This window comes from Nelumbo nucifera, chromosome 3 (genome assembly GCF_055504915.1).
Source record: "Nelumbo nucifera cultivar China Antique chromosome 3, China Antique-T2T, whole genome shotgun sequence".
NCBI classification, from domain to species: domain Eukaryota; kingdom Viridiplantae; phylum Streptophyta; class Magnoliopsida; order Proteales; family Nelumbonaceae; genus Nelumbo; species Nelumbo nucifera.
Genome location: NC_142651.1, coordinates 43,180,570 through 43,203,163, shown reverse-complemented (window position 1 = coordinate 43,203,163; position 22,594 = coordinate 43,180,570). Strand labels below are relative to the sequence as shown.

Here is a 22,594-nt window from a genome sequence, read left to right as displayed (position 1 = left end):
TCTAGTTCATTTTTGCTTGTATTTGGCAACATTACATTTATGTATTGACAAATGACAGACCAATGCATATTTACATTGACAATAAGATGTAAAAGCACATCAATAAAAAAGAAGTAAATTTGCATTCAAGCGGGCTTTTGATATATATATATATATATATATTGGAATTCATGTTTGCATCCATTACAGCTAAAAGTCTGTTTGGTAAGAAGGTAAATTTGTCAGTGCAAAATTAGCCCAATTTTGTAATTTATATGAATCATTTTACAGTCTACATATTTGCATTGTTTCCAAATGCAGCATTAGCTACAAAGTTTTTAACCTTTTTTTCCTCTTGACTCTTGAGTTGGAAATGGTACCCATTTGATTGAATTAGAATCGGATCTGATATATAGGGCCATCTGAATTCAAACATTTTATAAGTAGATCTAATATAAAACTATTCCAATTTGATCCAATATATATGCTTAATCATCATCATATCCATTCAACCAATTATAGGTGCTAAAATCATTTTTACTACTACCCATGTCTTTTTTGGTCTATTCTTTACCCTTTTAGCCCTTTCAATTTGTGACAAATCACTTCTTACGAGTGCTATTAATGCCATCTGTGCATAGGGTTGTCAACAGGTAGGGTCTAAGTCAGGTCCAATTAGAATCAGAATTGAACCAAACCCTATAGGTTGTGTAATTTTAGACCCAGAATCAAACCGATTATACATTATAATCCAATAGAGCCAATTATAATAAACCTCCTAAAAGTATTATATATAATATTATTTTATTTAATATATTATATATATAATATATATTAAATTATATATATATATATATATATAGCTTGGGTCAGGTCTGAATCAGTTCGGGAGTGAGTGAAACCGATTCCAAACAGATAAGAATTAAGACAATATATGAGGAACCGAAACTTGCCCATCGGTTCTAGTTTTAAAACCAGAACTGACCCAATCGGTTTAAGTCCATTAGATCAACCCAGCCCATTGACGGTCCTATGCATATCACCAAATCATCTTAGTCTACTTTCTCTTATTTTATCACATATTAGAATTGCTCCATTTTTTGGGGTAAGAAGGATTTACTAAGTTCCTAGGAATGACTACATTTCTGATCATATCCTTTCTACTCCTAAGATATATGCTTATATCTTCATAAAGTTATTTCTAAAGTTGGTTCGGGTGTTGTATGTTAACTTAAAAAGACTTATGAACCAAGTCTCATAAGCTATTTTGAAATCAGTTTTGGTCATTATACATTATCAAATCATTTTCAATTTCGTTAATCAACATATAATATTTTCTGATTAATTAGCTGATTTATTAATTAATGATGCACAATATTCAAATCCAACAATTGACGAATCAAATTTGAAACTAGGCATCTGATCTCTGCTTATGGCATTTAGATTCTGATTGAATGGAAACAGAGCAGTTGGATAAGAATTTTCTTTATCCATTTTGGATGGTTCCATTTCTGTTTTTACCGAAATACCCAGATCATCAACCATCAAACTGGAATCTAACACCATACCTGACCAGCTGGTATTGCCATCAATATCATCCCGGCCCCAAGACTTCAATTCATTTCTACTTTTACAGAAGAAGACTCCTCCAGCCCCAAACGAAGTCCATTGGTCTCAACTCTCAACGCGGAAGGACAGCATGGTCTTTTTCTTTTTTTGGCTTCATGACAACATGGTGTTTTTGTGATATTAAGAGAAGAAACCGTGAATTCACAAAGAATGTCAGTTTCGTAAATTCACATCAAGATAAAGGCTATTGCCCTTTTTTCCAAACCAAGAAGAAGATAAGAACACGAAGGAGGCCAGTCAGTAGGAGAGAAAGGCCAAGAGAAGCAGAGAAAGACTTATTAACAACACGGCCACGGAGTGACCAACCATGGCGAACGCCACCACCGTCGCCTCCGCAAAGCGGTGGAAGCTAGAAGATCAGACCGGTTACGACCCTCTAATACCAGGACTTCCGGACCACCTTGCGCAGCTCTGTCTCTCGCTCGTTCCTCCTGCGTTGCTCTACTCCGTCTGCCGCTCATGGCGACGTTTTATCTACTCTTCTTCCTTCCCTCCATTTCTCTGTCTCTACGCTCTCCTTTCTAGACCCACCCCAACCACCACCCAATCCTCTGTTAACCAAGACCAATCCAATTCAATCGAATTCTTCTCGTTCGACCCCATCTCATCAACGTGGGATCGACTCCCCCCGCCTCCAAGGGATCCCTCCCTCCTACCGCTTCTCCTCCGCCACCCGTCCTTCATAGCCCGAAACTTCCCCATCCAATCTGTTGCTGTCTCGGGCAATCTCGTCCTGCTGGCAGCCACCACACACCACCTCCTCCCAGCCCTCCCTCGCCCTCTGGTCTTTGACCCGGGCTCCAACCGATGGAGACTGGGCCCCACAATCTCCACCCCTCGCCGCTGGTGCGCCACGGGCTCTGCTGAGGGCGCAGTCTATGTAGTGAGTGGCTTAGGGTCGCATTACAATGGAGAGGTGGCCCGATCTGCAGAGCGGTGGGACTTGAAGAACAGGACGAGATACTCATACTCGTGTTGGGATTGGGAGAAGGTGGCTGCACTCAAGCACGGGAGGTTTAGTCGGGAGGCAGTGGAGGCTGTGGGGTGGAGAGGGAAGCTTTGTATGGTGAACGTCAACGGGAGTGCACTCAAAGAAGGAGCAGTTTACGACGTGGACAAGGACCAGTGGGAGGAGATGCCGGAAGGGATGCTGGTAGGCTGGAACGGGCCGGCGGCGTCGATGGACGAAGATGTGCTGTATGTGGTTGATGAGATGAAAGGGGTACTTGGCAGATACAACCCTTGTGGAGATTGCTGGGAGGAGCTCATTGAGTCAGTCCATCTAAAAGGGGCGGTTCAAATTGCAGCTGGCGGGGGTAGAGTTTGCGCTATTCGTGCACACCAAAGTGCCATTGCCGTGGTGGATGTAGTCGCCAGGCCGCCGCGACTGTGGGTTGTGGATCCACCGTCAGCGTTACACGCTCTCGCTGTTCATATCTTGCCGAGGACGACGATTAGTAGGCCGGAACCGGATTCCTGATTCATTTAATCATTCAAAGTCAAGCCCCCCCTTCACCAGCGGACAGCAGAATGTTCTCCCCGGGCGAGAAGTCACTTTTCTTTTTGATTTTGTTTTTAAATTCGAGTTTGTTAATCGTATGATGACATTTCCATTGTCATCCCAGTCAAATCTTTTCTTGCCTTAAATGCCCCCCCCCCAAAAAAAAAAACTTGTCTCTCGTCTCCTTGACATTGAACTCTGAACGTAAAGACAAAGAAACACTTTTTCTAGTCTTTTGGTTGATTCAACCTCATCCCGTTGGAGCTGGCGTGTGGGGGTTATGGAACGCGGATGCGATGGTTGCTATGGAACTGGCGTGTGGGGGTTATCATTTGAATGATTGGTTCACAGCCCACTGAAATAACAGTCATTGCGTGTTTTTTTCAGCTAATATCTTTTTGAGATGAGAAATGTGGTAGCAACAATCAAGACATTGAAAGAACCCAAAATTATGATACAAAGCAGCCAACAGGGAAAAAGACACTTGAATGGTTACTTAAAAGTTACAAATCCAGCGTGTCCACACGCAAAGAAAGGTGATGACAGGGTAAACAAGCTGTAAAGTAACACAATCACATAATTGCTTTAAACTTTTAGTTGAGAGTAGAGTAAGTACAGTAAGCCAGGCCAGGGCTAAAACAAGCACAAGAAGTCCGTAAGTCAAGCTAAGCTGTAAATAGGAGAGAGAACAAATGATAATCAACACTGCTAATTGTATTTGGTGAAGTAGCGTCTAGCTTTCGGAGCAGCAGGAACCTTCGCCGGGGGAAGAGAGGCTTTCCTCTTGCAGGCGCTTCATCTCCTCGTAGGCCCATTCAAGACCAGGGCAGTAATGAAGTGGAGGATTAAACCTGTTGTCATTGATGTCGGGTGGCAGGAATGCTCCATTCTCAACCAGGAATCTAATTGCTTCCCTTTTCCTTTCTTTAGCTGCACTGTGCAGAGGTGTCCCTAGGTTTTGATAAAATGGGCAGCACATATCGTTAATATCACCAATAAAAATGAGAATTAATTCAGAAAAGAAAAGCATAAAAGAATCATTTTCTCAGATGAAAATTTAATAAGTTGTTCACAGGAAAAACTAATTGACTCCTTCAAGCATATGCGGTTGCACATGCAACAGCCAAGTCTTCAGGTGGTAAATTGTTGTTCTTCCTTTGAACAGGAGCACCAACCATCAATCTACGTCAAAAGTTAGATGGTTCAACTTAACAATCGTGCAGACCAAACCGGGAGGCCCTACGAGCTTAGCATGGCCAGTAACCGGAAAACGACCCCAGGGCATCCAATATTTTTTGGTCTTTAGCCTTAAAAGTCAATATCCACTTTAAAACAGCTAACCAAACATGATGAGATGGATACATGTCTTTACTCTTCTGTACCCAAAAAGGGCAACGAGACAAGTTGTGCACCACTACATTCAATGAATCTCGTATTGAATACTGCCTCTGTGCCAACCACGTGTAAAGTGTAAACCGTTCAGATCTTGGAGATATGACCAATAACTAGGCTCCCTTTGTCGGCAGCGCTGATGGCTAGTAAGATTTTATTTTGGTTGGGGGCTTCAATGCAAATGAACCAAACAAAGAAACCTATAAATAAAAGATAACCAAATGAAGGTGATAGATGCCCCTATTAATTTCTTTGATCACCAACACTGGCACAGAACCAATGAGTTGCAAATTCAACTGATGAACCACAACCACAAGCAAACACTCCTAGATGTATAAAGCTACAATGCAGGTTCATCTAAGTAATACTTACAGCCACATGCGCCCTTTGTTCTTGCATCGATGTTAGCACCACGCTCAAGCAATTCATCCATGACTTTCAGATGGCCACCCTGTGCAGCAAGGTGGAGAGGAGTCAAACCTTGTGACTTGTGGCCCCATGCTGGGGCATTAACATCCATGCCTTCATCCAGTAGCCGCTTCACCTGCAAGCCAAAAATATACGTTTAGGAATCAATCAGCATTGCACATAGGGGGTAATAGAGAACTGCCATCAAAATTATTCCAATATATAGGTTCAGTTTGTATGGAGTACAGATACAAATATGTAGAGTGCAAATCCTTGTATTTTGTATGTATTTGTACTGTACATACTTGCATTTGTATTCCTTCCAAACTGAGCCACACAGGCAATCTACCAAGCATGAATTTTGATCCCTACAACCATTAAGGTGATCTTCCCCAACTTGAACTAATTTTCTGGGGCATGATTTTACAAAATCCAGGACCCATGCTAAATTCCAGAAAGTTGTTATTTATGAAATTGATATCATGCAAAGATAAAACCTCTGCATTCTTCAATTTGATTCGGTGAACCAATTCTCCTTTCTTTCTCAAGCAGGTCCCACATCACAGCAGCAAAACATCAACAGTTAGACCCACAAAGATGGACATTGGTTTTCAGATTGAGGAAGCTTTACTTTTAAATCAAGGGAATATTTCAATTTTGGATTTCCTGCAATTTCAGAACACAAGGTTTGACAAGCTTTTTGAAGCTTTTGAGATGGATTTTATTCTTTGAAATGACAGAAATCCATGTTAATGAACACAATCCCAACTCAAAACTGTTTTTATATTCACATAATCATGATAAGCACCACCACAATTACCAGTCATCCAAGTAAACCATGTGTATGAGCCTTTTAGCATATCATGACTAATACACCCATGGTTGTCAAGGTCAAGTCTGAGCAACAATAGTCCCTTGTTGCCTACCAGGTATCACCTAAGCAATGATTTTTTATATAAAAATTGTTTTTTTAAATTGGTTAGGTAATAATTATTAAAGGAATAAAAGGTATACAATGGAAGTCAAGCAGATGATGCCTCTAAACTAGAGATCCAAAAAAAAAGGGTTCTCAATCCCACAAAGAATCAAAATTAGGCCCAGCCAAATACAACCAGTCACACCCCAAAACTGTAAAGCACAGCCCATCAAGCTAACAAAACAAAAGCATACATCAGGCCTCAACAGCTTCAAAACACCAATCACACCCTAGATTCAGGAGGACAATCAAAAGATAACTTATCAGATCTGCCTCTGCCTCATCCCCTATCCCTTGTGCTGTGAGATCCCATGATGCTAGGATTTAATACATGCATCATAGAAATCTGCTAGCAATTTCAAGTTCGTAAGGTATGATGTCTGCAATGATAATTCTGTGCTTTTCTAGGAAGATGTTTGGGTGGGCAACCAACCCTTAAAAGACCTCTATCCCTCCCTTTTTTCTATTTCCCTCTATAAAAAGGGGTCTATTTCGAGGTTTCTTTCTCCCCCCCTTCTCCTGTTGTCTCTAACTGGGATTTTGGGTTCCGTAGAGGGTTGAGGGATGAGGAATCGGTTTCTGCCTTTGAGCTATTACTTTTACCTGATTTTGTTTGTTTGGATCCTCCTAAACCAGATAGAAGAATTTGGTCTTTGACCTTGAGTTGCTCCTTCTCTTGTTCTTCCTTCTTTAAGTCCCTATGCTCTATTCCTTCCCCTTTGTTGTTCCTAGTTAAAGAAGTTTGGTCAAGGCCAATTCCACCTAAAATTGCTGATTTTTGTTGGAAGTGTATTATGGTAAAATTAATATTGTGGACATTGTACAAAAAAAAGAGACCTTATTCATGCTTGTCCCCTAATTGGTGCATCTTATGTAAAGTGCAGAATGAAGGGCTGTTATCACCTACTGATTTCTTGCTCTTTTACAGTAAATATTTGGAATTGGGTTTTTATGCTGTTTGGGCACAGGTGGAACTTACCTCCTAAAGTAAATCTGCTTTTTGATCCGTCTTTTTTTGGTTGACCAATGAAGAGAAAGAAAGTAACGTGGAAATATATTAGGGCAGCCCTCTTATGAACCATTTGGGAGGAAAGAAATGGCTAGAATTTTCTAGGAGAGAAGCATTGCTGAAATAAAGGATTGTATACCAGCAAAGGCAATCCTTTGGCTAAAAACCACCAATCTCTTTGCGGATTACTCTAGTGATGACCTTCGAAGGAGTTGGGCAGTAGTGGCCTCCACCTCATCCAAGAAAAATAAAACACAAGCAAGTTGGTTACCCCCTCCGAAAGGGGTTGTAAAGTTGAACTTTGATGGGAGCAGTCAAGGCAATCTAGGACGGGTACAGGAGGGATCTTGAGGAATATGGCAACATTTTGTCCTTATTCTCAGGTCCAGTGGGTTATGGAGACTCCACAAGGGCTGAGATATTAGCTGTGGTACAAGGACTACAGATTTCCAACCAACTTGGAGTGACTAATTTGATAGTTGAAGGAGACTCCAAGGTGATAGTGGGATTGGATGTCGGACCCAAAAACTGTTGTTTGGGGATATAGGGATATCATCAAAAAAGTCAAATGGCATGAGAACCATGTCAATTAGATTTCAGTGGGTTAGTAGATCAGCAAATGCTTTGGAAGATCCTTTAGCTAAACAAGGGGTTTCAAGGGATTCTCTATTTTTGGCTATTTTGTAACTGTAATCTGAAAAGAGTTGGGTTTGGATCAACCTTTAAGGGGAGGTAACAACTTGTGCCTCCCCTTAGGGTGCTTCATGCTTGTACTATTTCTATCTCTAATTAATAAAATGCCATTCATTAATAAAAAAAATAAAAAATTGGATCTTCTACCGCCAGAGAGAACATCCAAACTTTCACAAGAGTAATCCAATCTAACCACATCCAAACTCGTGTCAGATCCCAAACTGAAATTGAGAGACACTGACAAAATGCCAGGTGTTCAACCTTGACCTGGAACTAGAATTGGGTTATTTTTTCTTTATTTCCCTATCCTCTTAACCTAACATAAAAGAATCAAACACTAAAAGTAGAGAATGGAACTCTATTCTCTTAATACAGGAGGGACAGAGATAGTGTGTGTGTGAAATTATAAAAGAAAAATACAAGTAAACGAAAAAAACAAGGATTAAACCCTTTTTATCACCCAAGGTGTGTTTTGCCAATATGCATGATTTTATTTTCAAAATAAAATATTGTTTTTTGCTAATGAAGCAGTTTTATTTTGAAAAAAAAAGACTTACCAATTGCCAGTGATCTCCTAAAACTCAAGTAAAAGTTACTCAGTGGAATGTTTGTTATTTTAAAAGTTACAAATATATAGATAATAGAATGCACCTGTATATTAAATGCAAAGGAAAAGGTTTAAGGGGCAACCTTCTACCATAATAGTTCAATGCCCCTCTGCTGTTATAATTGAAAAGCAGAAATGATGATCACACAGGATTTAGAAAAAAGAAAAAGAATATAAGATGTCCTTGGCTGCCAATAAGAACATCTAGTTACTTGCTATGTGAGCTGGCTTCTCTGTGCACCTGGTAGATTAAAGATTGGGATTACTGGCTTCTCTGTGCAATTGATAGCCCTTGGCAGTATTGTAAACTTTAGAATATATGACTAAAACCCTCTCCCAAATGTCGTTAGACATCGATAAGAACATGTAGTTTCCTGGCTATATGCGCTGCATAGAAAAAAACCAGCCACAAGGATTATAAGGTTCTCTTGTTCCCATCTGGAATGATTAGGGTCATTGGATGAGAGTTGTTTTCGGTCACTGTTAGGTACCACATCATTCTACAACCTACAACATACCTCTTCATGAATTAGGACCATTCTAGCAATGTTCCCATCAAGTTTCACTGTCATAATCTGGATATTTGGGTTATCATTGATTCCCATAAAATATCCAGTTGTTCCCATAAAATTTGTTTCCATCAGTAACACCCACCAGAGTACCAGTTACCAAGAAAACACTAAGGGGCACAAATACTCCTTGAATCAAATACATCTAAGAGATATGAGCTTAAACACACAAAGGTAAAAAACCTACTAGGTGGTGGTTATAGAGCAGAGAAAACATCTTCAAATCAAATCTGGGGCATTCACAAATATCATACGGCTCTAACAATACCATATACACTAATAAAAACTCCCACAGATAGGTGGATTGATCTGATATCCAGATATGATTTTCTTCAATTTTTCAAGAGAAAATTCAAAGAAAAAAAGTCAAAACCTTCATTAATAGATATAAAACCTCCACCAAAACATGCCTGATAAAAATCAAGGGTTTCCATAAACAGGAGGGTGGGCTGACCATAGGGTTTGCTGGCTTCAGCAGTTGGTGGCAATGACATTAGCAGCCAGACATGATGATGGTAGTGGTTGGTCCCTTATCTACAGAGTGCTCTAATACCAATTTGTGAATGTGGAAATTTACAATTTAACTCTCCATTAGAATAAAAATGAAAGATACACAATGCCCTTACATAAGTCACTCCATACAGCCTAATCCATGTAAACATAAGAAAGTTTGGATCCCCTCCTTTGAAAAGCAACTGCTCTTATTTACATTGTGACACGTCATTGATGTTGATGCTTTTTTCTTGGGACAGGTGTTGGGGTTTCTATTAGGGCTGAATTCTTGGTCATTTTTTCGAGGATTGCAGATTGCAAAAGAGTTGAACATAGAGAACGTGTTTATTGAAGGGCACTCTATGCTGGTAGTGGGACAATTGAAGAACCCAGAAACCGTAGGCTGTAGCTTGAGCTTATAGAGATGTACTCAAGAAGCCTAAATGGATAACTAACAATATGACATCAAGGATACAGTGGATTGGAAAATCAGCAAATGGGATGGCTGATACTTTAGTAAAGTAGGTGGTTAATAGGGAATATCTGTATTGGGCTCAATTATAGTATGACTTTAAGTCTTTGTGAGAGGACAAACCTAGCTCCTCTATAAGGGTTGCCTGTATTGTATACTTTGATGTTTCTTTAATTAAATATCAAAAAATTGCTGTGACATGTCATACTCATACATATAATGAATCAGAGACACCTCAACTAAAAGAAAGAGAAAGCAACAACCTCTCAAATATAAATTATGTTTTGAGGAAATCCCACCAAGTGAGGATTGCCTAGGCTATTTTTGACCATTGATGCTCAGATTAAATATTTAAATCAATTTTTATAGTAAAAATAAATTTTCATTAGAAAATAAAAAGCTACACCTGTCTGGGTGTTAAGGCAACACCCACCTGGCAGGAGTTCCATCCAACTAACTCAATTACAAATCAAACAAAGCAAAACCAGATTACACTTTTAAAACCCCAACACTTCCCCAAGCTTATCCCCAATGTCTTCATTGATGGTTGGCAATATTCTGGAACTAGAGCCTGGGCAGCAATAGATATGCTGATAGCCGCCACTGTCCTCTCCAAAACCAAAGCCTTGGCTCTGAAAATTTTTCTAATTCTTTCCTTCCATAAATTCCAACATCTTGCAAACGAAATGCAGCTCCAAATCAGCCCTGCTTTCTTCTACTTTACATTTTCTTTTTTTTTTTGATCAATAACTTTGAAAGAATTTCATTAATTAGAAAACTTTTAGGATACAACAAGAAGTTGTGAAAGAAATCAGCTTAGTAAGCTGACCCAGGACAGAAATACAAATGTGCCCAAAACATGTGTCCTTTGAACCCCTTGCTTTGCTAAGCTATCTGCCAAACTGTTGGCAGATCTCCTAATCCATCCCACCTGGATTAACATGTTCCTTGACATCCATTTAAATCTTCGGAAATCATTCTTCAACTGCCATGTCACCCCTTCCCCTTTCTGCTACCATTTTATCACAGTTTTTGAGTCTCCCTCAATTATCAGTCTATTAATACCCAACTCTTTAGCTTTACCAACCCCATATGCTGCAGCTAGAAACTCTGCCCTTGCCACATCACCCTCCTCCACAAGACCGGAGTACAGAGCAATAACGAGTCCATTTTCATCTCTAATGCCCCCCCCCAATGCCTGAAGGGCCTTGGTTACCCACACAACTCCCATCAAAGTTCAGCTTCTTCCAACCATCTGTTGGAGGAGACCAAGCCTCAAAAAACTGTTGTCTCGTAGATGATGAGGCAGCAATAAGTCCCCAAACCCTGAAAAAGTCTTCAACCTTGAAAGCTGAAAACAGCTTCAAGCTTTGTGCCACACCCTCAATGTTATTGTTTCAACTAAACCTTCCTTGCATTTTTCTTTACCTTCAAATATTCTATCATTTCTTTCCTCCCAAACGGTCCAAAGTGTTGCTGCTCTAGTACACCTTCATAGAATCCTACCCCTCCTTTTCATGCCACTGATACCATTAGGGTTGAACAAACCTTCCACCCTGTCAGCAGAAGACCACCTAAACCCAAAAAGGGAAGTAAACCAATTCCAAATAAAACTGACAAAAGAGCAAGATATTAGAAGGTGGAAAGTAGTCTCACCACTCAACTTACACAGGACACACCAGTTAGGGGACAAGCACCAATTTGGTATTTTCCTTTGAAGTACATCAAAGGTATTAATACAACCATGAAATACTTCCCAACAAAAAGCACTGATTTTAGGGGGAGTAGGAGAGAACCAAATTTCTTTGACTAGGAAAGAAAGCTTCTAGTTTACATTTTCTTGAAATGTTCTATTGCCTTACTCACTACCTCTTCTCCTCCTAGGAGAAAAAGGTCTAGGGCTTTCCCAACCTTCACCTGTCTATCAATCAAAGCTGGTCAAGGCTCACCTTTCCTCTCTCAATATTGTCTTCCCCAATATCCTTTTTCAATTTTGACCCCCACTCCTCTTCTTCCTCTCCGCTCTCCCTCTAGTCCTCCGTTTCTAACCTTTCAACTCCAACCCCTTAACCTCCTTGCCCCACCATCCGTTTTCTGTTATAAACCTTGTGTTTGTCTTCCCCTGATCTTTTTCTTCTCACTCTACTTCACCCTTGGTCCGTAGCTTCAAAACCATCTCCTCTATTATCTCCCTCTCTCATAGGAATTTCCAAATCCGAAGTAGTAAAAGAAGCAGGAGAAGTGGAAGACCCAGAGTCCCAAACTACCCCATTGTTCAATTGAGCTATAATTTCTAAAGATTTCACTCTAGTTGACATTACGCTTGTTTCTCGTCCCCCGTTCTCGGAATCTCCACCATCCCCTTCAACTTTCCCTATAAACCTTTTCCTTCCTCACTTGTAGAATTAATCAAATGGACTCTAGGTGTTGGAGTTCTGTCTTGAAGACGTTGCTTGATTGATTTCTTCGATTGGATCCCCCCTTGAAAGTTGGCACTTCTGAACCTTCAATGCCTTCAGATCGCTATGACTCATCCTTCTGAACTGAACAAGGAGGAAATTCTTTCATCTTCCTTCCTTTTGAAAATTCTACTTTCCTTCCCGTTCTCATACCTCATACCACCCAAACCCAATCGTTTATGGGTTCAAACTCTTTTCATTTGCCTCTTTTGGTTGAATTAAATCCCATCTTTCCAAACTCTTAATCACTCAACCTATTGCCCCAATTTCCCTTTTTGAAAACTTTAGCCCAGCCTCTTAAAATGGCAGTCCCAAACAATGACTTAAAAGGCGTGCTTCAGGCACGCCTAGGTGCATTTCAGGGTATGTGCCTTGCCTAGGTCCTAGGTGCAGTCCTTTCAAAAGGCCCATGCCTGGTGCGCCTAAGCATGTGCTTGATGCGCCTTGCGCCTCAGCCCAAGCGTGCACCTTTTGAAAATTTGATGCTTCTTTGCTTTTTTTGAACATAACGGTTGGGCCAGGAGCGGAGCCCCTAGACCCCCGTGTCATGCCCCTCGAGGCAAGCCCAAACAGGTCCATGTTAGGTCTTAAATTCTTAGTTTCGCTCGTCCATCGAAGCTCCGAGAACCCCCAATTTGGTAATGTTGTTCATTCCTTCATCCTAATAAAATGTCTTCTTAAAAAGCAATTAAAACTATAAAATCATTATTTTTTGTGTGAAAACTAAGAATTTAAGACCTAACGTGGACTTGTTTGGGCTTGCCTCGAGGGGCGTGGCACAAAGGCGGCTTGTAGAATCAGGAATGTAATATGTTTTACATCACATTAGCTATGTGAAGTAATGCACTTGAGTGAAAAAAGAGATTAGAGGTTTTACATGCTTGAAAATGTTTTTTATGTTTGATTTTATTTTTAAATTCTCATTTGAATATGTTTTACATCTTATGTTTATGTATTTTAATTTTAGATAATAGGTTTTTTTAAAACATTATCTTAAAATTTAAGTTTATATTTTTTATTAGTATTATGCTTAATATTTTTTATTTTTTCGAATTTGTTTGCCTTTTTTGAAAATTTTGACATTTTTTTATTTTTTTGTATAAAATCCACACTCTTTTTTTCTCAATTGCATTACTTCAAGTGGCTAATGTGATGTAAAACATATTATATTCCTGATTCTACGAGCCGCCTTTGTACCACGCCCCTCAAGGCAAGCCCAAACAAGTACATGTTAGGTCTTAAATTCTTAGTTCTCACACAAAAAATAATGATTTTGTAGTTTTAATTGCTTTTTAAGAAGACATTTTATTAGGATGAGTAAATGAATGAATGAACAACTAAGAATTTAAGACCTAGTGTGGACTTGTTTGGGCTTGCCTTGAGGGGCATGGCACCGAGGTCTGGGGGCAGAGCTCCTGGCCCAGTCGCTAAACACAAAAAAAAGCTAAAAAGCGTCAAAGTTTCAAAAGACGCATGCCTGGGCTGAGGTGCAAGGCACACTAGGTGCACGCCTAGGCACACCAGGCATGCGCCTTTTGAAAGGGTTGTGCCTAGGACCTAGGTGAGGCGCGAGGCACCTACCCTGAAATGTGCCTCGTTGTGCGCCTAGGCGCGCCTCAGGCACGTTTTTTAAAACACTGGTCCCAACTCATTTTCTTGGAATTGATGGTACCTTCTATCATCCATCTCTTGTCTCTTTCACTCCCCACCCCTTCATTTGACCCATGCCCTTCCATCGATCTCTTCAAATTACCCACACTTAATTTCCTTTTCCCTAATATGCCCTTCCATCTTAAGACCCCCAGTTCTTTTGGTCCACTTGTTGAGACATGATGGCCACCTTTCCTTAGTGTAGACTCCATTACTCCCTGCTTCCTTAACTCCTTCAAAATTATTTGAAATAGTTTCAGTAATTAGGGAGTTCACAGTTGGACAGTTTGGAGGAGATATTTCAGTTTCCTCAGAGTTAAATATTTAATATGATAAGTAAATTAGTCCACAAAACCGAAAAAAGAAAAAACTAACAACAACAACAACAATACTGAACCCACAGTGCAGGCTCATCTATTCAAAACCTCAGGAAGAGCATATAGTGGTTTTCCATTTATTGCTGCAAGTTGTTGGGACAAGTGAAAGCATATTTTCTGCCTTGGCATGTAAGAAAGATTTGTCCCATTGAAGAATTCTCCCAATTTAAAGCATCCACATAATCAATTCCTTGGTTTTTAAATAAAACAGGAAGTAAATAAACTTTTCATGCTGATCGCATTAACAAATATGCTCTTTTTTCATTGATAACAGGAAAACATCATTATTATATGGAAAATAATAGTGTATAGTACTTAAAAAGCATGCTCTAGTTATACTTTTACAATCCAGGGTGACCTGAAATATAGGATTAGAGCTCTAAGGTGCATATGCCATATTCCATGAACCCATTGCAATGACAACCACTCCTTACTGCAGCTACATCCTATCCCTTTTGCATTTTATTGCTTTATCATGTCTAGATAGTTTTTTGTCTGTGTATGTTTTGGCTAGCATTGTAAATTCTTTCCATTATCAGGGATTTGGTTTTCAGGGCATCTGATATTCAGGACCAATGGCTTAAAAGTAATGTTAACGAGTAATGACCTTATTAGAAATTACCATGTCCCTTTCCATTCAACAAATTCTAAAGAGGATTCCAATCTTTAGTAAATCTTCACTGATTGTGTGGTGTACCCTTCTTTTGTAAGAATCATTTCATCATGCCAAGCATAGATTTAGAACTGATCCTTGCTTATATGTTTTCCACTTGTTACCATTTAGTAGTAATAGTACACTTAAAGAAGTGTGGACAATTTTTCATTCATCCAAGATGTACCAAATTTTAGCATCACTAGTTCACTACCATAAGCCTTTCAAGTTGAACAAGGATGTGCTGCTATATATGATTGAGATGATGGTATTACTCTTAATGGAACCTTGTGAGCCTACAAGCCTTTTAACTTGTAACAGATCATTTTTATAACAGGTGCTATTGATGGTCTTCCATGTATGTGATCAAACCATCTCAATCTATTTTCTCATTTTATCACCTATTGGAGCCTCTGTTTTAAAAGCACAAGGGGCTTTTGTGGTTGAAGTGCAAGGCACAAGGCACAAAATTTAAAAAAAAAAAAAAAATCAAAAAGGGGGTGCAAGGCACAAAGGATTATTTTTTGCACTCAGGGTGCAAGGTGCAAATTTTTTCAATTGTTAAAAAATCAAAAAAATGGAACTTTCAATCACCTTATTTCTTTTTTTTGGTAATTGAAAAATTAATATCATTAATCAAGCATAATAGAACTTTACAAGCTTCCCTGGAGAGGCACGAGGTGCAGCCTCTCCTAATCAATACAAAGGATCATAAAACAGATAACATAGCTGCCCAAAATAACACATCCCTAGAGGACCCTTGTTTAGCAAGAGTCAGCCAAAGTATTATATGTCTTGTTAAGTATTTGACTTTTTTTATGAGGTCCCTATAATTCCACATAACTTCTGGGTTCATCAGCCAACCCACAATCACCTCGGAGTCCCCTTCAATTAGTAGATTCTCTACTCCAAGTTGGTTGGCAATCATAATTCCTTGTACAGCAGCCAATAACTCAGCCCTTGTAGAGTCCCCTATTCCCACTAGGCCTGAAAACAAAGAGATGATGTTGCCTTCCTCATTTCTCAGAACTCCTCCACTGCCTGATGGTCCTGAACCATCAAAATTCAATTTGGTAAAACCTTCTGGAGGAGGTGCCCAAACTGTTACAGATCTGTTTTTCTTAATCAAGGAATGGGCTATAACAATCCAATTCCTCCAGAAGTCATCAAAGGAGAAGGAGCTGAAGGAGTCCAAAGCCCTAGTTAGGATACAATCCTTCACTACTGTAAGGGATCTCACCTTGTCTTGGAAAATTCTTGCATATTTTTCTTCACAAATGGTCCACAAAGTGGCTGCTCTAAGACACATCCGCATGTTTCTCCCTCTTTTTGTTGGCCAAAAGAAGGTAGAGGGCAAAAATAACAACTTTACTTTAAATAGCTAATGTATTCCTAATTCTACAAAACAACTTTGTATTGTACCAAGCCAAAGGCAACCCCAAAGCCCAAACAAGTCCATGTTGGCATCTTAAATTTTTTAGATGTACATAAAAATACTGGTTTTGTTATTGTATTTATAGTTGCTTATCTTTTGAAAAATTTATAGTATTAAAAGGTGAATGATCGATATTAACATAAGGGGGGTTAGATCAGGGGTCCAAGGGATCTGACACTTCTTTAAAAAAATTGCAAAAAGTGCAACAATTAAATAGAGGCACAAGGTGCACGCCAGGTGCACCAGGAGCATCCCTTTTGAAAGGGGCTGTGCCTAAGCCTAGGTGAGGCGCATACCTTGAAAAGTGCCCCACCTATGGCCTAGGGATACAAGGGTGCACCTTTCAAATCACTAACTGGAGCTACTCCTAGGTTCCTTTGTATGACTTCATTTTTTTATAGTTCTTTGTATGTCTTCATTCCAAACCCTGTCCTTTCTAGTTTTACCACTCATCCATCTAAGCATTTGAGTTCTTTGGTAATCTAAACAAGTGTTCATTCTTACAAACAAAACTCATATTTCAAGGAAATGAGCTCTCAGGTGATGGCATTCGTGTGAACAACAGTAAAGTGCTTAGTGTTAAAGAATGGCCAACTCCAAGAACAATATTTCAGGTGGCATCTTTCTATCATCAGTTCATTCCAAATGGGTTCACATGGTCCACTCAAGCCCAAGAAGCGTTTGATACCATTAATGCCCCGTTCGCTTTTCGTTAAGTCACTTACCCGGGTAAATGCACTTACCTGGGTAAGTGTTTCCCAGGAAAGTCTTACTCGGGTAAATGCATTTACCCATGTTCTTTATTTCCCATGTAAATAAGGCAATGACAATCTTAGCCATAAAAATTCCATTATTAAAAGGGGCATTTTTGTCCCATCCAAGTATTAACAACTTCCCCTAGATGGGAAAGTTAATTTACCCACCTAGGAGATGGGTATCACTTACCCGGGTAAGTGGTACCCGGGAAAGTAAACTTTCATTGGTCCCCACATAAATCTGAAAAATGAACATGGGTTTCTTGGTCAATGGGAATCAAAATCCCATTGACCAACTTTCCCCCTCTCAAAATCCAAAAAAAGAACACCCCCCAAGGGGAAACTTATCAAGTCATCAACGCACCAATGTTGGCACTACCCAATTTGACATTTTGTTTAAATTGGAGTGCAGCACCTCTAAAACAGGTACATGGGCAGTCCTAAGTCCTAATTCAATTAAGGAGGACCATAGTCTTTATTAGTGAGAAGCTCACAGGCTCTCAACTCAACTATAGCACTTACAATGTTGTGTTTCTTCCCATCATTTGAGCACTATCTTAATGCTCGGCATGAGGTGTTAAAAAGTACCTTAACTCAAACAAATCTGATTGCTCAACATGCAAAATGGTTTTCTCGAATACAAGAATTTACTTTCACAATCAGACATAAGTTAGGAGAGAAAAATAGACAAGCGAACACCCTCAGTAAGCAAACAGCTCTACTTGCCATGACACAAATCAAAGTCTTTGGCTTTGATTATTTTAGAGATATGAATGCAAATGATAGTGATTTATCTAAGATATATTTTGCTACAAGTAGAGGAGAGCACAGTAGCAAAGACAACCATCTGTGCACCGGGCAATTGTTTATGCCGATTGTTGAGTATGTAGGAGCTGCACTTGGAAGGTCACTTTGGGCAAGACAAGACACTACCATTGATCTCTGAATAGTATTACTGGCCTAAAGTAGGACAGTTGGACCTAAAGTAACAAAGATGCCCATTGCTGCCTTATAGATAAATTTGGAATCATTTGCAAACTGAAATGACAAATAATAAAACCCCTTTCTTGGTGAAAAAAACTGAACTGTCTACTATTTTCCATCCTTTTATGGACTATAACCAAGGCTTCATTATGGGATCAAAAAATGAAAAAAAAAAAAAAGAAATTGTGATGGTAAATGGCTGAAGTATGCATTTTAAACAAAGCTGAAGATTAGAGTTTTTGAGTAGTAATGAAGTAATTATTTGTTTAAGAGTTTGCAAAGTTCAGATCTGTCATCATTGCCATTATTTTTTGTCCATTTAGTTACTCTAATACTCGTATTTAACCCACTACGGTGTTGTAAACAATAACCATTAACAGTAGGTGCTCTTTCTGAAGTTCTTACTTTCATTTCTATGCTTGTGTTCGTTTCAGAGAACTTTTATCGCTAGGCTGCACAAGTTGGGCTCCACATTAATAATAATTTCACAATAGATCTTATCAAAGCCATATACAAGTTCAATGGTTAATCTTCCAAAAAAACTAAAAACCTGGGGTTCCACGTTAATAGTAATTCCATAATATAGTCAAAACCATATACATGTTCAATGATCTTCCAAAAAAAACTAACCTTGAGCTGGAGATAGTCTAAAGATCCACAAATAGAACATTTAACTTCAGTAACAATAAGGGAGTGTTACGGTAGAATGCAAGTTTAATAACCTCTTTTCATATAAAAATGTTCAATAACGTTTATTCGACTTGCAAATACAGAAGTGCAACCTAAACAAATTTTTCTGATCCAGATCCTCTATACCAAGAGCAACATAAATTGACAAAACTGCTCAGGGAGCTGGACTGGAAAAAATGTACATGACACTACCATCGGAGATTTCTCCATAAGACATAAGAAAAAGAGAATAAAGAGATACACACAGACATTTTAACATTGTAAATGATTTGATCATTAGACACTGCAAAATAGCTTAACTAAATAGAAAAAGGGAATAACCAATCAAAAAATAGAAAAAAGAGAAGAGAACAGAAATCACTGACCTCCTTCAGTTCACCTTTTCGAGCACGAATATGAAGAAGAGTCCAACCTCTATCATCCCTCTCGACAGAAGACTTGAAAGATCGTCGGCTTGACAAGCTTCGCCGAAGCGAGCCCGGCTGTTCTTGCGGCATAACTTTGTCTAAATATAAAACTCAAAAGCAAAATAAATCCTCGAATTCAACTAGACCCTTGAATTTATCCTTATCAGCCTTGACGAAAACAAATGATATCTTATGAACAAATATACTAACTCCAATTAAACAAGGATACCGGAGATCGATGGAATTCGACGTTTTACATGTTTCCAGAAAAAATCCAGGAAGAGAAAGGGAAATCCAGTTAGCGAGAAGCAAAGGAATGATTAGCCATGCCGTATGGTGAGAAAGGATTCAAACCAGGCCCAAACACACGAAGATTTTGAGAAACCAAGAACGAAGCAACGGCCGATGAGAACCTAAGCGGGAAGAAGATAATCATAATGGAGTCTCCGAACGGCAAATGAGAAAAGGGGGATTAATCGCAGAAAGGGCCGCGCAAAGGAATAGAATTCAAAGCATCAGAAGATTATCGGGGAGATTTTGAAGAAGAAGATTTGGCGGGAACATGAAGCGAATGAATAGCTGCAAAACCCTAGATTGAAGAAACCAGAGAGAAGGCGGAAGGACAAGGCGAGGGAAGCGAAGATTAAATTTATACAGGTAAAGCTTGAATTTTTATTGGCACATTCCCCTTTTTTCTTGATTGATTTATGGCACATTCCCGTTTATAGGATAAACGCAAACGGAGCTCATCACTTATGAAAAGACAAAAATAACCTTATTAACACAACATCGGAACCGAAAGCCATAAACAGAAACAGTCTTTTTCAAAGATGGCAAAATATAGCGATCTTGGTCTTCCTTCAGTTGACTCCGACTCCGTGACTGCCTCTGGTGAATCCCCGGCCGCACGGTTAGGGGGTACAAGTCGGACCGGATTAGGTCGGCTTGAGGACAGCCCTAGCCCGACCAGGGGTTCTGAATCCCCCACATGAAATGCGATTTAGCCATTTGGGACACCGCGTGGGCAGGGACATTATAAGTTCGATTTACAAAATAAAACTTCAGTTTTGAAAGGTTCATAGCTAAATTTATGGTCTTTAACAAAAGTCAATGGCACGATCAGGGTAGATCATTGGTCTTCTCTAAGACTCGAACTATTTGTTGTGCATCCGAACATATAAAGACATCTTCACAGTTCCATGTCTGGATTTCTGTTTCAGCTTAATCAATAGAGGTAATAGTGGAAGTTCAGCTTCCTATAATTTTTAAACATGATAAATTCCTTGATAGTACAATAATGCCAAAACTGAATAAAGAATAAGATTTTTTTTTATCAATAACACCAGCTTTATTAAATTAAAAGAAAAGAGTGAATATGGAGATAAAATATCTTAGCTCCCTAAAAACAGAAAACAAAGGGAGTGCAAAGAGAAAAGATTAAAAACTAGCCCCAAAAACAGACTCCCTATTCACTCCTTGCTTGGTTAATCCATCCGCAAATGAATTGGCACTGCTCTTCACCCAGCTGTATTGAATCTCAATGTCCCTATCCAGCCATAAAAACTGTTTTTTTTTTCCATTGTTAAAATTCCACAAACCACTGTCCTCTATCTTCAACCAACTAACCACTACCTTCAAATCACCTTTTAGGATCAAACGATTAATATTTAATTCCTTTGCTCTTCTAATTCCTTCAAGCGCTACAAGGATCTCAGCCCTAAGAGAGTCACCTTCTCCAATAGGACCAGAGAATAAAGCAATAACAATCCCTTCCTCATTCCTAAATACTCCTCCAATCCCAGAGGGCCCTGGATTCCTTACACTGTTACCATCAAAATTCAACTTTATAAAGCCCGAGGGTGCAGGAGACCAAAACGAACAAAAAGTCCTCTTGCATCTAGCATTGGAAGCAATCTCTATCCAGTTTCTTAGCAAGTCATCCACAGAAAAATCTGAAAACATCTCCAAAGATTTTAGCCAGTTGACAACCCTTAAAAGGATTTGATCTAACAATTCTTCCAATGTTCTTTCCTTATCGGAAAAAATGCGTGAGTTTCTTTCTTCCCACAATGACCAGCATACCGCTACCCTAATACACTTCCACATAGTCTTCCTCCGCTTCTTAGGCCAACTGAAAAAAAGAAGGAGAAAACAAACCTTGGATAGTCTCTGGAAGATACCAAGAACACCCAAAGTGGGAGAAAACCCACTCCCAAACAGTTTTAGCAGCCTTACAAGAGACCATGAGGTGGTAGTCAGATTCCCCATCAACTTTACAAAGAGCACATCTATTAGGAAGTCGACAATAGTTGGGTCTCTTTCTTTGAAGTAAGTCTAAAGTGTTGATTCTTTCCAGGAAACTTTTCCAACAAAAAAAAAACAACCCAAAGAGGAATAGGCATGCTCCAAATTTCCTTAATCGGAAAGGACAACCCAAAGGGGATTGGAGGCTGAGTTAAGGTTTCAAAGAATGAAGCACAAAAAAATGTACTAGAGCTAGAAGGGGTCCAAAATCTAGTGTCTTCCTTAGCAGGGTTTAGGAAGGCAATCTCAAGGGAGGCTAGCAAAGTTACCAAGCTATCCATGTCTGTATCCCTAATTGCCCTATGCAGGCCTAGGTTCCATCCAAAGCCAGAAGTGGAGGCTGAAGGGACCAAGAAAGAAGATATGGGTTCATTTTTCAAGTTTGATAGAACATACAAGGAAGGAAACTGATCTTTCATAGGAGAATCCCCGACCCAAAGTTGTTCCCAGAATTTTAGTCGGTTATTAGAGTTTAGACCATACATGATCCAAGGGGAGAAAACTAGAAGCAGATTGTGAATGGATTTCCAAGGAGAAGCAGCTGAGGCCCTTGCCAAGATTCCAGGATCCCAGCCATTGTCTTCCAGCCCATGAATGCTAGCCACAATTTATCCCTTTCCAATGAAAACCTCCACAACCATTTCCCCAATAGAGCCATATTCCTTTTCTTGAAATTACCAATCCCAAGACCTCCTAGTTTTTTACACCTAGTGACCACCTCCTAACTCACCCTATGATATCTCTTCTCCTCTCCAAGCTCCCACAGAAATTTCCTTATTAATTTTTTCAAAAGATTGGAAACCATTGAGGGGATCTTAAACACTAACAGATAGTAAACATGTAGGTTAGTTAGGGTAGACCTAATGAGAGTGATTCTCCCACCTAAAGAAAGATAATTTCTCTTCCAAGCCGCTAGCCTCTTCTCAAACCTTTCCACTATCGGAGTCAAAAGCTAATACTCTTAGGATTATCTCCTAAAGGGAGGCCCAAGTATGTTAGGGGCCAGTCCGAAATTGCACGACCTAGTTCACCTGCAAATTCCCTTAGGTCCCTTTCATTCACATTTACTCTCGCCACACAACTTTTATCAAAGTTCACCTTGAGGTTAGATATCTGCTCAAAGAGTTGTATTGACAACTTTAGATTCCGGATCC

At 39.4% G+C, this 22,594-nt stretch overlaps 1 protein-coding gene and 1 pseudogene across 2 annotated transcripts; one reads left to right on the top strand and one right to left on the bottom strand.

The window, feature by feature from the left end:
- The first annotated feature begins 1,423 nt into the window (after positions 1-1,423).
- Positions 1,424-3,500, top strand: LOC104612909 (F-box/kelch-repeat protein SKIP25 pseudogene; annotated as a pseudogene). Its single transcript, XR_016084136.1, has one exon. The product of XR_016084136.1 is annotated as an F-box/kelch-repeat protein SKIP25 pseudogene (transcript).
- Positions 3,501-3,558: 58 nt separating this feature from the next.
- LOC104612910 (phytochrome-interacting ankyrin-repeat protein 1) lies at positions 3,559-19,840 on the bottom strand. Its single transcript, XM_010280571.3, has 3 exons — positions 19,095-19,840; positions 4,874-5,045; positions 3,559-4,060 (listed from the first exon to the last, which is right to left on the bottom strand). The coding sequence occupies exons 1-3, from the start codon at positions 19,224-19,226 to the stop codon at positions 3,843-3,845; spliced, it is 522 nt and encodes a 173-aa protein (XP_010278873.1). The 5' UTR covers positions 19,227-19,840; the 3' UTR covers positions 3,559-3,842.
- Positions 19,841-22,594: the final 2,754 nt, after the last annotated feature.

Coding starts and splice junctions, on each gene's coding strand:
- LOC104612910 (XM_010280571.3), bottom strand. CDS start 19,226: ATGCCGCAAGAACAGCCGGGCTCGCTTCGGCGAAGCTTGTCAAGCCGA. Junction 5,046..19,094: donor GAAAAGGTGAACTGAAGGAG/GTCAGTGATTTC, acceptor TTTGGCTTGCAG/GTGAAGCGGCTACTGGATGA. Junction 4,061..4,873: donor AACAAAGGGCGCATGTGGCT/GTAAGTATTACT, acceptor ATCAAAACCTAG/GGACACCTCTGCACAGTGCA.